Consider the following 17,286-nt stretch of genomic DNA (forward strand, 5'->3'; position numbering starts at 1 on the left):
AGCGCCTGGGGCAGAGGCCAAGGAGCCATCCCCAGCGCCCAGGCCATTTTTGCTCCAATGGAGCCTTGGCTGCAGGAGGGGAAGAGAGAGACAGAGAGGAAGGAGGGGGTGAGGGTGGAGAAGCAAATGGGCGCTTCTCGTATGTGCCCTGGCCGGGAATCGAACCCGGGTCCCCTGCACGCCAGACCGACGCTCTACCACTGAGCCAACCGGCCAGGGCGGCAGTTTGATTTTTAATTTTTTGAGGAATCTCCATACTGTTTTCCACAGTGGCTGCACCAGTCTGCATTCCCACCAGCAGTGCAGGAGGGTTCCCATTTCTCCACATCCTCGCCAGCACTTATTCTGTGTTGTTTTGTTGATGAGCACCATTCTGACTGGTGTGAGGTGATATCTCATTGTGGTTTTATTTTGCATTTCTGTAATCATTAGTGATGTTGAGTATTTTTTCATATGCCTATTGGCCATCTGTATGTCCTCTTTGGAGAAGTGTCTATTCATTTCTTTCGCCCATTTTTTTTTTTTTTTAACTTTTTTTTTTTTTTTTTTGCATTTTTCTGAAGCTGGAAACAGGGAGAGACAGTCAGACAGACTCCCGCATGCGCCCGACCGGGATCCACCCGGCACGCCCACCAGGGGCGACGCTCTGTCCACCAGGGGGCGATGCTCTGCCCATCCTGGGCGTCGCCATGTTGCGACCCTCCTGGGTGTCGCCATGTTGCGACCAGAGCCACTCTAGCGCCTGGGACAGAGGCCACAGAGCCATCCCCAGCGCCCGGGCCATCTTTGCTCCAATGGAGCCTTGGCTGCGGGAGGGGAAGAGAGAGACAGAGAGGAAGGCGCGGCGGAGGGGTGGAGAAGCAAATGGGCACTTCTCCTATGTGCCCTGGCCGGGAATCGAACCCGGGTCCTCCGCACGCTAGGCCGACGCTCTACCGCTGAGCCAACCGGCCAGGGCCTCTTTCGCCCATTTTTTGATTGGATTGTTTGTCTTCCTGGTGTTAAGTTTTACAAGTTCTTTATAAATTTTGGTTATTAACCCCTTATCAGACGCAATGTCAAATATATTCTCCCATTGTGTAGTTTGTCTTTTTATTCTGTTCTTATTGTCTTTAGCTGAGCAAAAGCTTTTTTACTTTGATATAGTCCCATTTGTTTATCCTGTCTTTTATTTCACTTGTCCGTGGAGATGAATCGGCAGATATATTGCTGCGAGAGATATCAGAGAGCCTACTGCTTATGTTTTCTTCTAAGATGCTGTGGTTTTATGGCTTTCATTTAAGTCTTTTATCCATTTTGAGTTTATTTTTGTGAGTGGTGTAAGTTGGTGGTCTAGTTTCATTTTTTAGCAGGTAGCTGTCCAGTTTTCCCAACACCATTTGTTGAAGAGGCTGTCTTTACTCCATTGTATGCTCTTACCTCCTTTGTCAAATATCAATTGTCCATAAAGATGTGGGTTTATTTCTGGGTTCTCTGTTCTGTTCCATTGAGATAATACCTACCATTTATGGGTTTTGTGAACAGAAGTCTGGCATATAGTAGACAAACAATAATTATCAGTTTTTGTCTTTTTTCCAACAGAATAGGTAGCCTCTGGTTAAACATATACTGCCTTCATGTGCCTATCTCCTTTCATTCCCAAAATACCCTGAAAATAATAGTAAAGGAATAAAAAAAAAGCATAAAACTAGATGGACAAAAAATAAACAAAAAACCAGGAGATCACATAACCAGTAAGTAAAAAAGCTGTCTTATATTCAAACTTGTGTTTTTCAAGGCTCTAAATATGTCATGTGAGATCAGTGTATATTATAGATGAGGGAATGCAGATGGACAAGTAACTTCTGTGCCTGAATGGAGTAGGATACAATCTAAGTGCCTGGCAAGGAGAAAAAAAAGAAGTAAGCCAGTTTGCCCATCAGAACCCCAGAAAGGTCTAGAACTTGAAGGCAAATGACACTTGTGAAAGAATGAATGAGACAAGAGCCAGAAAAAAAAGATCTTTAGTTGAAAATCTATATACAAAGTGGTTGGACCCTAGGTATCTACTCCTACCCCCAAAAGCTCTTTCTTCCCATAAACCACCCCCAAGGGATGACTGTGTCCTTCCCAAGGGACAGTGAATGTTGAGGTTTATCACTCAGGGAGACCAGGCATAGCAGAGATAGTGAATAAGACATGGAATTGAAAACAGGGATTTAAGTGGAAGCCTGCATATTGAATAATGGGAACTCCTCCAGTGCTCTGCTGTTTGTGACAGCAACCAAGACTATAGCTACAGCCAGCAAATGGGAGGATTCATCTTTACAGAAACTGAATGGCCCTAGAAAAAAGATCTATGGATGTCGACAAAGACTAGCTTATATCCTGGCCACCCTACTGAAGTCCACTAGTCATCAAGCCTGGCTCATGCACGTAGTTTTCAAATGACTTATTCATAAGTAAAAAAAAAAAAAAAAGACAGCAATCACCAGACATTTGATGAAGGCCTCAAACCCTGAATACAGTCAAGCCTTTGGCTTTAATTTTGAAACTATAGGAAATATGCAGTATAGAGGAACAAATTAAATGAAACCGTGAGGCAAGATGACAAAATGTGGGACATTCTATAGAACAATGGACCTGGTCTCTTCAATAAGTCAATGGCATAATGAAAAAAATTGTGTATGTGGGATAGAAGTTTTAAAAAGTTCAAGTTTGCCTGACCTGTGGTAGCACAGTGGATAAAGTGTCAACCTGGAATGCTGAGGTCGCCAGTTCGAAAACCTAGGCTTGCCTGGTCAAGGCACATATGGGAGTTGATGCTTCCTGCTCTTCCCCCCCCCTTCTCTCTCTCTCTGTCTCTCTTTCTCTCTCTCCTTACTAAAATGAATAAATAAAATCTTTAAAAAAAATTTTTTTAAAGTTTAAGTTTAGGTTCTGACTGGTTGGCTCAGTGGAAGAGCTTCAGCTGGCGGGTGGGTGTCCTGGGTTTGATTCCCAGTCAGGGCACACAGGAGAAGCGACCATCTGCTTCTCCACCCCTCCCCCTTGTCTCTCTCTCTCTTTCTCTCTCTCTCTCTCTCTTTCTCTTTCTTTCTCTTTTTCTCTCTTCCACTGCTGCAGCCATGGCTTCATTGGTTTCAAGCACATCAGCCCGGGTGATGAGGATGGCTCTGTGGAGCCTCTGCCTAAGGTGCTAAGTATAGCTTGGCTGCCAGCATGGCCCCATATGGGCAAAGCATAGGCCCCAGATGGGGGTTGCCAGGTGGATCCTGGTAGGGGCACAAGTAGGAGTCTATCTCCCCTCTTCTCACTTAGAAAAGAAAAAAAAGCTCAAGTTTTAAAGAATTCTGATTTGAATAAATAATCTATAAAAAGACATTTGGGGGACAATGGGGAAATTTGACTATAGAATTGGTACTTATATGATATTAAAATATTAAAATTAAAAAATAATTTAAAAAAAATTTTTTTTTTTTTCTGAAGCTGGAAACGGGGAGAGACAGTCAGACAGACTCCTGCATGCGCCCAACCGGGGTCCACCCGGCACGCCCACCAGGGGCAACGCTCTGCCCACCAGGGGGCGATGCTCTGCCCCTCCGGGGTGTCGCTCTGTTGCGACCAGAGCCACTCTAGCGCCTGGGGCAGAAGCCAAGGAGCCATCCCCAGTGCCTGGGCCATCTTTGCTCCAATGGAGCCTCAGCTGCAGGAGGGGAAGAGAGAGACAGAGAGGAAGGAGAGGGGGAGGGGTGGAGAAGCAAATGGGCGCTTCTCCTGTGTGCCCTGGCCGGGAATCGAACCCGGGACTTCTGCACGCCAGGCCGACGCTCTACCACTGAGCCAACCGGCCAGGGCCAATTTTTAAAAAATTTTTAAATTGACTTTAGAGAGAGAGGAATGGGGAGAGAGAGCAAGAGAGAGAGAAAAAAAAATCTGTTGTTGCACTTATTTATGTATTCATTGGTTGATTCTAGTATGTGCCCTGATCAGAGATCAAACCTCCAACCTTGGTGTATCAGAACGATGCTCTAACCAACTGAGCTACCTAATCAGGGCTAAAGCGTTATTTTTAATGTTAGTATGATAATGGTATTGTGGTTATGTAAGAAAATATCCTTATTATTTAGAGGTGGATAATCAAATATTTAGAAGTGAAATATCATGATGTCTTAGACTTGCCTTAAAACAGTGGTCCCCAACTCCTGAACTGCGGACCGGTACCGGTCCGTGGGCTATTTGGTACCGTTCTGCAAAGAAAGAATAAATAACTTACATTATTTCCGTTTTATTTATATTTAAGGCTGAATGATGTTTTATTTTTTAAAAATGACCAGATTCCCTCTGTTACATCCGTCTAAGACTCACTCTTGATGCTTGTCTCGGTCACGTGATACATTTATCCATCCCACCCTAAAGGCTGGTCCGTGAAAATACTTTCTGACATTAAACCAGTCTGTGGCCCAAAAGAGGTAGGGGACCACTGCCTTAAAACATATGGGAGTTGATGTTTCCTGCTCCCCCCCTTCTCTCTCACTCTCACTTATCTCTAAAATGAATAAAATAAAGAATTATTAGACAAATCAAGTATGGTGAAATATTAGTAATTGTATTTTAGATGATGAGTTATATATAGGAGGTATATTCTGTCTTTTATGTTTGTTTGAAATTTTCCAGTGTTTCATAATATAAAAAACTAAGCAAATGAAATTAGAGGTTATCATTAACTTCTGGTTGGGGAGGAGTTGATTAAGAAAATGTGATAATAGCCCTGGCTGGATAGCTTGGTTGGTTAGAGCACCATCCCAAAGCACAGAGGTTGCTGGTTCAATTCCTGGTCAGGGCACATAGAGGAACAGATCAATGTTCCTGTCTCTCTCTCTCTCTTAAATCAATAAAATAAACATTTTTAAAAATGTGATAATTTACTTATTTCAGCAGCAAATAGCATGTATATAGACAATAATGTAGCCATCAAAATTGAGAGGATGGCAGGAGGGAAAAGTTGCTGGAGGAGGAGGAAGATACTAGTTTAAGAGACCTAAATTGTCACCACATATACAGTCAGTAAAAAGTTGATAAATCAAGAAAAGGGCCTGACCAGGCGATGGCGCAGTGGATAGAGCGTCAGACTGGGATGTGGAGGACCCAGGTTCGAGACCCCAAGGTCGCCAGCTTGAGCGTGGACTCATCTGGTTTGAGCAAAGCTCACCAGCTTGGACCCAAGGTCGCTGGCTCGAGCAAGGGGTCACTCAGTCTGCTGTAGCCCCATGGTCAGGGCACAAATGGGGGAGCAATCAATGAACAACTAAGGTGCCACAACAAAAAACTGATGATTGATGCTTCTCATCTCTCTCCATTCCTGACTGTCCCTATCTATCCTCTCTCTGACTCTCTCTCTGTCTCTGTTAAAAAAAAAAAAAAAAAGAAGAAGAAGAAAGAAAGGGAATATGAACATAGTATAATTCCAGGAAAAAATCTCAAAGAGTTGAAAATATTTATGTAAGGAGCAGGACTGGAGGACAAAGGAGAGGTCAAGCAAGGGATTACTACAATATTTTTTATTACCTCAGAGAAAGGTTAGGAAACAGAAAGAAAGTCATACATAATCTTACTTCCCAGAGGCTTCTCTTTTAATGCTATGTGCTTTTTAAAATTGTGTACCCTGGCCTGACCTGTGGTGGCGCAGTGGATAAAGCGTTGACCTGGAAATGCTGAGGTCGCCGGTTCAAAACCCTGGGCTTGCCTGGTCAAGGCACATATGGGAGTTGATGCTTCCTGCTCCTCCACCCTTCTCTCTCTCTCCCTCTCTCTCTCCTTTCTAAAATGAATAAAAAATAAAAATAAATAAAAAATATTGTTAAAAAAAATAAATAAATAAAATTGTGTACCCTGGCTATTTTAATACAAGTAAAATTAATTTCTAAGTAAGTCAATATGTTTTATCATATTAATTAAATATTTTATTTTTTCAAAAGAATTGTTTGATATGATTAACTCATGACCAAATAAATCAACCTGTCCTAAAATTACATAAATAAATGTTTTTTAAAGTTGGATACCAGAAAAGATCTATTCATGACTAGCATAATTCTGCATCATAATAAAAATTTGTTGTGAGAAACTGAGCTCTAGTCATTGCCCATGGGAACAATAAAATGGCTCCTTTCAGGCCTGCAATTATTGTTAGTAGCTTGATCCTTGAAAGGGATTTTTCATATTTTATCAATTCCTCATTTTATATTTCTTTACTAAAACGTACATTTGGATTACCTTGTGTTTATACTCACTAGAGATATTTTATAGCTCATAAATAGTTCATTTTTCATACCTATTATATTAAATATCTCTATTTGTATATTAAATTTTAACCTCAAAATACTGGTGAATCTGGTTTAACTATAGTTTTCTAGATATCATGTTTGGCTGAACATAAATTTCAGTAGCTATCTTTACATATTTTGAGCCCTAACCATTTTTGTTAACTTTACATTTTAGATCTAGTACACACAGAAGGGCAGCTTCAAAATGAAGAAATTATGGTAAGTAAATATATTTTGTAGAGATAAACATTATCTTTAGCCAGCACAATAGATTTACATTTTAAATCTATCTCTGTAGTCATAAAGTTAATAAATACTCTCATGCTCTTATAGGTTCTATACTTAATATGTTATTCTCAGTAGTATTATAATATAAATGTAGCATTCATAAATTAGGCTTTTATCTATTACAGACAGAATGACAGCAAGGGAAAAACAGAATTCACTTATTTGTTTTCCTTTTAAATTTGTTCATTTATTTATTTGGAAGTATTTATTTTCTTTGCTTTCTTCCATTTGATTCTGTAGGCCTTTTAGAATAGGAATCAAAAAAGGTCTAAATGCCAAAACTGGATGTTATTTAAGCATGAAAGGACAAAGGAAATTCAGATAAGGGGAACTGGAGCATAGGATCAGCAACAAATAAGCCAAAGAGAAATGAGGTGGAAAGAGAACAAGCATTTTTCAACAACATTCCATTGGGCTTTGCTTGTCAAGTGGAATGAATGCCTGTTGATGAGGAAGCTGCTGCCTCATCAAGAGTTTCTCTGTTCCTACTAGTTTGTCAGGCTCTGGTTGTGTTTATTTGGTTTTAAATAAACACAAAAACATGAAAAAAGTGAATGTGTGGGGTTTTTTTAGGTAACAGTGTTTGACTAATTAAGGCTTCTTAAAATGAGAGTTAAAGTGGTACTTTGTCCATTAAATTTCCTTTTTCACAACTTGTTGAGAACTGCTATGAAATCCGTATTTCACTGAGTCTGTAGGAAGTTTTTTTTGTTTGTTTGTTTGTGTGGTTTTTTTTTCTGAAGCTGGAAACGAGGAGACAGTCAGGCAGACTCCTGCATGCGCCCAACGGGGATCCACCCAGCATGCCCACCAGGGGGTGATGCTCTGCCCATCTAGGGTGTCCCTCTGTTGCAACCAGAGCCATTCTAGCGCCTGAGGCAGAGGCCTTGGAGCCATCCCCAGCGCTCGGGCCATCTTTGCTCCAATGGAGCCTTGGCTGCGGGAGGGGAAGAGAGAGACAGAGAGGAAGGAGAGGGAGAGGGGTGGAGAAGCAGATGGACGCTTCTCCTGTGTGCCCTGGCCGGGAATCGAACCCGCTACTTCCGCATGCCAGGCCGTCGCTCTACCACTGAGCCAACCGGCCAGGGCCTGTAGGAAGTTTTTGAACCTATTCTTTTCTCTACCACCCAAATGTGCCCAATGACTGGGAAGGAGAATTGAGGGGGATTGAAAAATGATTAGACTGAATTTTATTTTCCTATTTTTACCCATCTTTACCAATGGGTTATGACTAGTAAGTAGGTTTCTGCTGAATATTTTGTTTCAGGACTCACTATGGATCAGGGAGACTCACATCATTATAGAACGTTTAGAAAATAGTAAGGGGGGATTAGAGGCTGAAAGTCACTCATGATTTTATCACCCTGTCACAACAGCTTTTACTATACCTACTTTCCTCTAGTTGTCAACCATATGCATCATATATAGTTACAATCAGTGTTTTTCAACCGCCAGTCCGTGGACTGGTGCCGGTTTGCCAGAAATTTTGTGCTCTGATGTCGATAACTCTTCATGGACTGGCATGAAATTTCTGGCAGACCAGAGGTTGAAAAACACTGTTTATAACAATAATGTATGAACAATTTTGTATCACTTTTAAAACTTAATATTACATACAAGCTTTATAATTTTAAGATTAAATGTATGAAAATAGGCAAATGCTAACTAATTTTCCTTTCTCTGTCATTATAAGTAATACTACAAGAGACATCTTATATATGTTTCTACAGCCATGATCTTCACCTTTTAAATTATTTTCTAAGATTAAATGTCAGGGAGCCCTGGCCGGTTGGCTCAGCGGTAGAGCGTCGGCCTAGCGTGCGGAGGACCCGGGTTCGATTCCCGGCCAGGGCACACAGGAGAAGCGCCCATTTGCTTCTCCACCCCTCCGCCGCGCTTTCCTCTCTGTCTCTCTCTTCCCCTCCCGCAGCCAAGGCTCCATTGGAGCAAAGATGGCCCGGGCGCTGGGGATGGCTCTGTGGCCTCTGCCTCAGGCGCTAGAGTGGCTCTGGTCGCAACATGGCGACGCCCAGGATGGGCAGAGCATCGCCCCTGGTGGGCGTGCCGGGTGGATCCCGGTCGGGCGCATGCGGGAGTCTGTCTGACTGTCTCTCCCCGTTTCCAGCTTCAGAAAAATGAAAAAAAAAAAAAAAAAAGTCAGGGAATGGAATTACTGGGTTGAAGGATATAGACATATTTATAGCTTTTTTATATATTGCTAAATTGCTTTCAGGAGAAATTATATAAATATAAAAGTATAGTAGTGTTTCAGGGTAATATATTCTGAGGCATCATTAATTAAAAGAAGTCTTTTATCATGAAAAATACTCTAGAAGACACTGAAAAAATTGATCAGAAATATACAATTGTAATTTTTATCTCCATCTGCTGTTTTACATCAAACTAGGGCTGATATTTGGCTGATACACACTTGAACAACTGTACTGTTATATGTGGCTGGCTTCTCTTTGGAATGTTTTTTTTATATATTATAATATATTTTTAGACTACTACTCTTTCATCAAATCCTTTTTTCTGTTAACTGCTTAACATTTAAGTAGAACTACTAAGAGCATTCATATTGATTTTTCCCCTACAGGCACGTGATGGCCATGCCACTTACTTGAGATTCATTATTACATCAGCCTTTGATCATTTTGCATCTGTGTATAGCATTTCTGCAGAGGGAAGAGCAGTCTCAACTCTTTCTTAATAATTACAACAAAATGCTTTGTGTGATTTTTTAACTATTTATTTTAAAATAAAGTTCTCATTGGTATACTTTATTAAAGGGATTTGTATCAATCTGTTTTAGTTTTTATTTATTTTCTCTAACATTTTGCGCAAAGAAATTTGGTGTCATCAGTCAGCAGTGATGACTATCATGGAGGATCTAAGGAAGCTCTTCCTTCAATATAGAGCTTTTTCAGGGAAGTGACTGGACATGAAAACTTAACTGATAATAAATGGTATCCCCACAGCATCTAATAGGGTGCCTTTCAGATCTCAGTACATTAATTTTTTAATATGTTGATTGATTGCCAAGGGCTAAGTGACCAGTATAGACAGTGAACAATAGATGAGTTCAGAAAAGAGAAAGTACTTATGGGAAGGTTTCATTGAGGTCATGGAACTTGAGCTGGGCCCTGGAGGACAAATCATTGTTGTTGTTTTTTTATTTTGTCCTAATTTGAAAACCTCACAGAAGAATTGGGAAACACATAATCTTACCTTTCAGAAACAACCATTATTGATTTTTTAAAAAGTATTTTGGGTAGTAAAGAACAGAATGGAACAGATTGGGTTGAAGTTATACTTTATTTAAAAGGTTGACCTTGTAAACATATATAACTAATATAGCCAAAAATTAAAATAAAAAAAGCAATTGTAAAACATTGAAAACAAATAGAAATCAACCTAACTTTATCATAAGTTGATAAACACAATAAAGAAATGACGTGAGAACATATTTTTGTCTGTGTAGTCTGCGTTAGTTTCTTAGGGTTGCTGTAATAAAGTTCCACAAACTTGGTGGCTTAAACAATAAAAATTTATTCTCTCACGGTTCTGGAGGCTAGAAGTAAAAAATCAAGGTATTGGCAGGGTTTGTTCCTGCCTTTCTCTTAGCGTCTGGTATTGCTAGCAAACTTTGGCATTCCTTGGCTTGTGGTACCAGAGATCCAATCTCTGTCTCTGTCATCACATGGATTTCTTTCTGTGTTTTCATGTCATCTTTCTTCTGTACATATCTTTCTATGTCTTTTTATCTTTTTTTTTAATAAATAAATTTTTATTAATTTTAATGGTGTGACATCAATAAATCAGGGTACATATATTCAAAGAAAACATGTCCAGGTTATCTTGTCATTCAGTTATGTTGCATATCCATCACCCAAAGTCAGATTGTCCTTCGTCACCTTCTATCTAGTTTTCTTTGTGCCCCTCCCCCTCCCCCTCTCCCTCCTTCCCTCCCCCCGCCCCCCATAACCACCACACTCTTGTCCATGTCTCTTAGTCTCGTTTTTATGTCCCACCAATGTGTGGAATCCTGCAGTTCTTGTTTTTTTCTGATTTACTTATTTCACTCTGTATAATGTTATCAAGATCCCACCATTTTAGCCTGACCTGTGGTGGTGCAGTGGATAAAGTGTCGACCTGGAAATGCTGAGGTCGCCGGTTCAAAACCCTGGGCTTGCCTGGTCAAGGCACATATGGGAGTTGATGCTTCCAGCTCCTCCCCCTTCTCTCTGTCTCTCTGTCTCTCTCTCTCCCTCTCTCTCTCTCTCTCTCCTCTCTAAAAATGAATAAATAAAAAAATTAAAAAAAAAAAAAAAAAAAGATCCCACCATTTTGTTGTAAGTGATCCGATGTCATCATTTCTTATGGCTGAATAGTAACCATGGTATATATATGCCACATCTTCTTTATCCAGTCTTCTATTTTTTTTTTTACAGTGATTAAAGCCTTTAAGCAAACTCTTGGCCAATACAGCAAGAATCTATAAAAGAGTAGTGTCCTTAACAAGTTCACCAAGTCCAAGTTGGCCCCAACACCATGCGAAGTCCCTGATGCAACCCAACCCCAGTTCAATCTGTTAGGAGCTGTCCCAAGGAGCAGGAGTCCAGGAAGTCCACATCCAGGAAAGGTCCACATGGCACTGGAATTGTTGTCATAATCCTATACTTAGCAGCTCACGTCCAAGTCCCAATGACCGCTGCTTCTAGCTGGTAATGATTCTGGTAGACTGGAAAAGCCATCTGCAGCATGCGTGGATATGGAGCTTCTGTTCTCCTCTGCCTGGAGAGATGAGACCAGGTTGCTTTTCCCTGGAGCTCTGTGACTGTGGCTTGGTAAAGAGAACCTTGGGATACACTAAGCTGGGTGGCAAAGGTAGATTCATAATAGAAGTTGGCAAAAGGGGGAAAGAGAGCTCTAAATTAGGAGTAGGTCCCAGCCTGAAATATGAGTGGGGCATTGAGGTAGGAGGAATAAAGGAAACACTATATATTAAACAAAGCAGCAGTCTTTTTATCTTTTTATAAGGATACCAGTCATTGAATTAAGGGCCCACCCTACTCCCAAATGACCTCATCTTAAATAATTACATCGCAATGACCCTTTTTCTAAGTAAGGTTACATTCAAAGGTTCTGGGTGATAGGACTGAACATATCTTTTTGGAGAGACAGTTTGGCCCTTGACACAATCTTACTGAAATTTATTTGTGATAGTTAATTGTACGTGTTATATTGACTGGACCACCATGCCAAGATATTCACTCAAACGTTATTCTGGATGTTACTATGCATGTGTTTTTTGGATGAGATTAACACTTAAATGGGAGGACTTTGAGCAAATAAATTGCCCTCTATAATATGGATGGGGCCTGACCTGTGGTGACGCAGTGGATAAAACGTTGACCTGGAACACTGAGGTCACCCTGGGCTTACCCGGCCAAGGCACATATGGGAGTTGATGCTTCCTCCTTCTCCCCCTCTTCTCTCTCTCTCTTTTGCTCTCACTCTCTTCTCTAAAAATGAATAAATAAATTTAGAAAATTAAAAAATATATAATATGGATGGGCCTCATTCATTCAGTTGAAGACCTTAATAGAACAAAGACTGACCTTTTCTGAGCAAGGAGTTCTGTCACCAGATGGCCTTTGGACTTGTACTGCAACGTCACCTCTTCCCAGGTCTCCAAGTCAGTGTCATAAAAAATGTTAATTAACTAAGGAAGGGGATCTGCTCTACATCCAAAGAGATGTGAGGGCTCCAATAAGCACATGCCATGTTTATTTCTTATTTGGATGCTGATTTGGACAAACCAACTGAAAAGAGAAGTCTTTAATAATTATAAAATCTGCTTATGAGCCCTGGCTGGTTGGCTCAGCGGTAGAGCATCAGCCTGGCGTCCGGGGGACCCGGGTTCAATTCCTGGCCAGGGCACATAGGAGAAGCGCCCATCTGCTTCTCTACCCCCTCCCCCTCCTTCCTCTCTGTCTCTCTCTTCCCCTCCTGCAGCCAAGGCTCCATTGGAGCAAAGATGGCCCGGGCGCTGGGGATGGCTCCTTGGCCTCTGCCTCAGGCGCTAGAGTGGCTCTGGTCGCGGCAGAGCGACGCCCCGGAGGGGCAGAGCATCGCCCCCTGGTGGGCAGAGCATCGCCCCTGGTGGGCGTGCCGGGTGGATCCTGGTCGGGCGCATGCGGGAGTCTGTCTGACTGTCTCTTCCCATTTCCAGCTTCAGAAAAAAAAAAAAAAAATCTGCTTATGGACTGAGTGTTGTTGTTCATTTTATTAGGTGTGATACTGGCATTAAGCTTATGTGAGAAAATGCCCATATTTTACAGAAATTACATTTAAGTGTATAGGGGTGAAATGACATGATATCTGGGATTTACTTTAAAATACTTAAGCAGATATTTTGCTAAAGAAAAAAGGTGTTGGCCCTGGCCGGTTGGCTCAGCGGTAGAGCGTCGGCCTGGCGTGCGGGGGACCCGGGTTCGATTCCCAGCCAGGGCACATAGGAGAAGCGCCCATCTGCTTCTCCACCCCCCACCCCCTCCTTCCTCTCTGTCTCTCTCTTCCCCTCCCGCAGCCAAGGCTCCATTGGAGCAAAGATGGCCCCAGCGCTGGGGATGGCTCCTTGGCCTCTGCCCCAGGCGCTAGAGTGTCTCTGGTCGCGGCAGAGCGACCCCCCCGGAGGGGCAGAGCATCGCCCCCTGGTGGGCAGAGCATCGCCCCTGGTGGGCGTGCCGGGTGGATCCTGGTCGGGCGCATGCGGGAGTCTGTCTGACTGTCTAGCCCCGTTTCCAGCTTCAGAAAGAAAAAAAAAAAGAAAAAGAAAAAAGGTGTTGAAGCAAATATGGCAACAAACTTGAATCTGGATGATGGATATACAGAGTTTCATTGTACTAGTCTCTCAACTTTTATGTATGCTTGAAATTCTTTTAATATTCTTTTTTTTTTTTTTTTTTTTTTTTTCTGAAGCTGGAAACAGGGAGAGACAGACAGACTCCCGCATGCGCCCGACCGGGATCCACCCGGCACGCCCACCATGGGGTGATGCTCTGCCCACCAGGGGGCGATGCTCTGCCCATCCTGGGCCTCGCCATGTTGCGACCAGAGCCACTCTAGCGCCTGGGGCAGAGGCCACAGAGCCATCCCCAGCACCGGGGCCATCTCTGCTCCAATGGAGCCTTGGTTGCGGGAGAGGAAGAGAAAGACAGAGAAGAAGGCGCAGCGAAGGGGTGGTGAAGCAGATGGGCGCTTCTCCTGTGTGCCCTGGCCGGGAATCGAAATTCTTCATAATAGAAAAATAAAAATAAATAATGCTACTAAGGACATCTTTGTGCATAAATCTGCCTGCTTCTCAGATGATTCTGTGAAAGAGATTCCCAGAAAGGGATTACTCAGTCCATCAAAGTTAGGAACAGTTTTAAGGCTTTCAATACTTCCTGGTAAATTTCTTACCAAGATTTCTTGCACAAATTGACTCTTGGAAAGGTAGTTTTTAGATAAATGGAGGAAAGTAGGAAAGGCATTCCAAGAACAGTGTTGATCAGATGTGAAGGTGGATATGTTTTCATGACATACACTTGGGAATGATGAATATATAAATCAGACTTGAGCAAAGAATAGACTAAAACCGTACATTTCAGCCAGATCACAGAAAGCCTTTAATGCTTCCAGGTATTTTTCTGTAACTGGAGACAAATATTAATAAAGTTTGTGTGGACAGTGACCAGAGCAATGTGTTCATTTGTGTTCAATACTTTGAAATCCTGAGGATTTTCTTTCTGCCAGTTTCCTAAACTGAAATGTCAATAATTCTTTGTGTGAAAAACACTGTTAAGCCTTAGAGATTGCTGGAAGGGATGTACAGAGGTTATCTGATTGATTTCTTTGGCACAGGCCTAGTAAATGATCTCTAAACTTTTTTTCTCTGTGCTCTGTGGATGCCCAGAAAAAGTTTATGTAGTACTTGTAATAATACCACTTTATGATATTGAAAATAGCACCCTTAAACCTTCATTTTCCTTGGCCTAAGGAACTCTTTTCACTTTACAAAACTACTCCCAGTTTCAGGCAATAAATATGATCATATGTGGCTTTATAATCTGTTTTTCACTGCTGAATCCCATAATCTTTAAAAGTTTCATTTGTCCCCAGTTGGCTTTCTCTATCCCCCGCATTTGGCTGTTTCTCTGCCTGCCCACTAACTTGATTACCAAGGAAGGTGCTGTGTGTGTTCTGTGATTGAGACACTTAAGTTTGCTGTTGCCTCTGCCTGGAGGGCTCTTTTCCATAGTACAGCTAGATTCCTGGTTCACTTCAGATCCTTACCCAGAATCCTCAGACCTTCCCTGGTTTTCCTATTTAAAATTATAGTGTCTCCCTACTATCTCTGCCAGCACCCCAACTCCTTTCCTTGGGATCAGGTATCCAAGGTAGCCACAGTCTGTCCTGTGCTTCAGGGGTTCTTGTACTCTGCTTTTCTTTTCTCAATACCCTTAAAATCCAGCTTTGATTTTTTTCTTCAATGATATCCCAAGCCCACTAAGAAAGATGAGGGCAGTGCAGCCTCCTTTCAAGTGTGAACATCTTGGGTAGAGGACGCAACTGATTGAATTGCCCTAGGTAGGCCCCCACATCCTTTTAGGGATGTCCCTACTTATCACTATTTTTTCTTATTTATTGTGTACAGGGTGTGGCAAAAGGAGGTTTACAGTTGTGAGTATGTGAAAGAATTTACTCTTATATTAGGATTTATTAATTATGGAATTATTTTCCATATAAACAACTATAAACTACTTTTGCCCCATCCTGTATATCATGTTTATTGTCTCTCTCCCTCACTAGTATGCAATAAGTTCCACAGGGCAGGGAATTTTGTTTCCATCGTTCATGACTATATTCTCAGGGCTCAGAACAGTGACTGACACATAAGAGATTTTCAGTAAATATTTGGGGTTTTTTAGTTTTTTTAAATTAACTTTAATTTATTGTATTAACATGGATTCAAGTGTCCTACTCAACTAACTCACTCACAGTAAATATTTGTTGACTGAATAATTGAACATTGTTTATTTTATTTGCATGTCTGGATCTCTTTATTCTGTGTAATCCTTAAGGGTTTTTTTGTTTGTTTGTTTGTTTGTTTTTTGTATTTTTCTGAAGCTGGAAACGGGGAGAGACAATCAGACTCCCGCATGCGCCCGACCGGGATCCACCCGGCACGCCCACCAGGGGCTACGCTCTACCCACCAGGAGGCGATGCTCTGCCCCTCCGGGGCGTCGCTCTGCCGTGACCAGAGCCACTCCAGCGCCTGGGGCAGAGGCCAAGGAGCCATCCCCAGTGCCTGGGCCATCTTTGCTCCAATGGAGCCCTGGCTGCGGGAGGGGAAGAGAGAAACAGAGAGGAAGGAGGGGGGGCGTGGAGAAGCAAATGGGCGCCTCTCCTATGTGCCCTGGCCGGGAATCGAACCTGGGTCCCCCGCACGCCAGGCCGACGCTCCACCGCTGAGCCAACCGGCCAGGGCCTAATCCTTGAGTTTTTAGAAAGCTAGCTAATATATACATTTTTGGGTCACTTACTATGGCCTTGTGCCTATCACAGTGACTTATATAAAGTTAAACAACCAATCAATACTTATTCATTGATTGATTTTAGAGAGAAATGATAAGAATATATCAGAGAGAGAGAAAGATTGTTTCCCCTCATTTGTGCGTTCATTGGCTGATTTTCTAAGGTAATTTAAATTTATTGATTTTAGCAAGAGAGGAAGGGGTAGAGAGAGAGAGGAACATGGGCCTGCTCCTGAATGTGCCCTGAGTGAGGATCGAACCGGCAACCTGTGTGCTTCAGGATGGTGCCCCAACCAATGGAGCTATCTGGCCAGGGGCATTGGTTAATTCTTGTAAGCCCCCTGACTGGGGATTGAACCTGCAACCTTGGTGATTAGGACAATGCTCTAACCAACTGATTTAGAAGGCTATTCTAACCAACTGATTTAGAAGGGTATATTAAAAAAAGTAAAGCCCTGGCCAGTTTGCTCAGTCAGTTAAAAGCATCGTCCCGAAACAACAAGGTTGCTGGTTCAATCCCTGGTCAGGGCACACATGGGAGGCAACCAGTGAATGCACAACTGAGTGGAACAACAAATGAATGCTTTCCTTTCCCCTCCCCTCTCTCTCCCATCTTCTCTCTGTCTCTAAAAAAAAAAAAAAAAAAAAAAAAAAAAAAAAAAAAAAAAAAAAAAAAAAAAGCCTTGGCCAGATAGCTCAGTTGGTTGGAGCACTGTCCCAGAGCATGGAGGTTACTGGTTCAATTCCCTACTCAGGGCAAGTTGATGTTCCTATCTCTCTCCCCTGCCTCTCAAAAAAAAAAACAAAACAATCTAATAACTTTTTAACCATGCACTCAAGAAAGGCAAAAGAAATACACAAATGAAAATTATTTTGTCTATCACTCATTTAACACAGACTTTAAAAAAAATTTTTTTTTTCTAATTTTAGTGAGAGAAGAGGCAGAGACAGACTCCTGCATGCGCCCTGACCAGGATCCACCCAGCAAGTCCACTAAGGGGCGATACTCTGCCCATCTGGGGCCCTTGCTCCATTGCAACTGGAGCCATTTTTTAGCACCTGAGGTCATGGAGCCATCATCAGTGCTCGGGATCTATTAAACTCACTCCAA

At 42.1% G+C, this 17,286-nt stretch overlaps 1 protein-coding gene across 6 annotated transcripts in view; it reads left to right on the plus strand.

Annotated features, from left to right (window-relative positions):
* Positions 1-14,320, plus strand: part of IFT25 (intraflagellar transport 25) — a 35,708-nt gene extending 21,388 nt beyond the window's left edge. For 5 of the 6 annotated variants that reach the window (XM_066269132.1, XM_066269134.1, XM_066269131.1 and 2 more), the window contains exons 5-6: positions 6,478-6,521; positions 13,578-14,320. In XM_066269132.1, the coding sequence (XP_066125229.1) occupies positions 6,478-6,521; positions 13,578-13,724 (191 nt within the window). In that variant the 3' untranslated portion in view covers positions 13,725-14,320. Of the gene's footprint in view, positions 1-6,477; positions 6,522-9,189; positions 9,396-13,577 lie in introns of those variants that run through there. The other variant, XM_066269130.1, reaches the window with a different exon arrangement.
* The last annotated feature ends 2,966 nt before the right edge of the window (positions 14,321-17,286 follow it).

The sequence above is a fragment of the Saccopteryx bilineata genome, chromosome 3 (assembly GCF_036850765.1).
Source record: "Saccopteryx bilineata isolate mSacBil1 chromosome 3, mSacBil1_pri_phased_curated, whole genome shotgun sequence".
NCBI lineage: Eukaryota > Metazoa > Chordata > Mammalia > Chiroptera > Emballonuridae > Saccopteryx > Saccopteryx bilineata.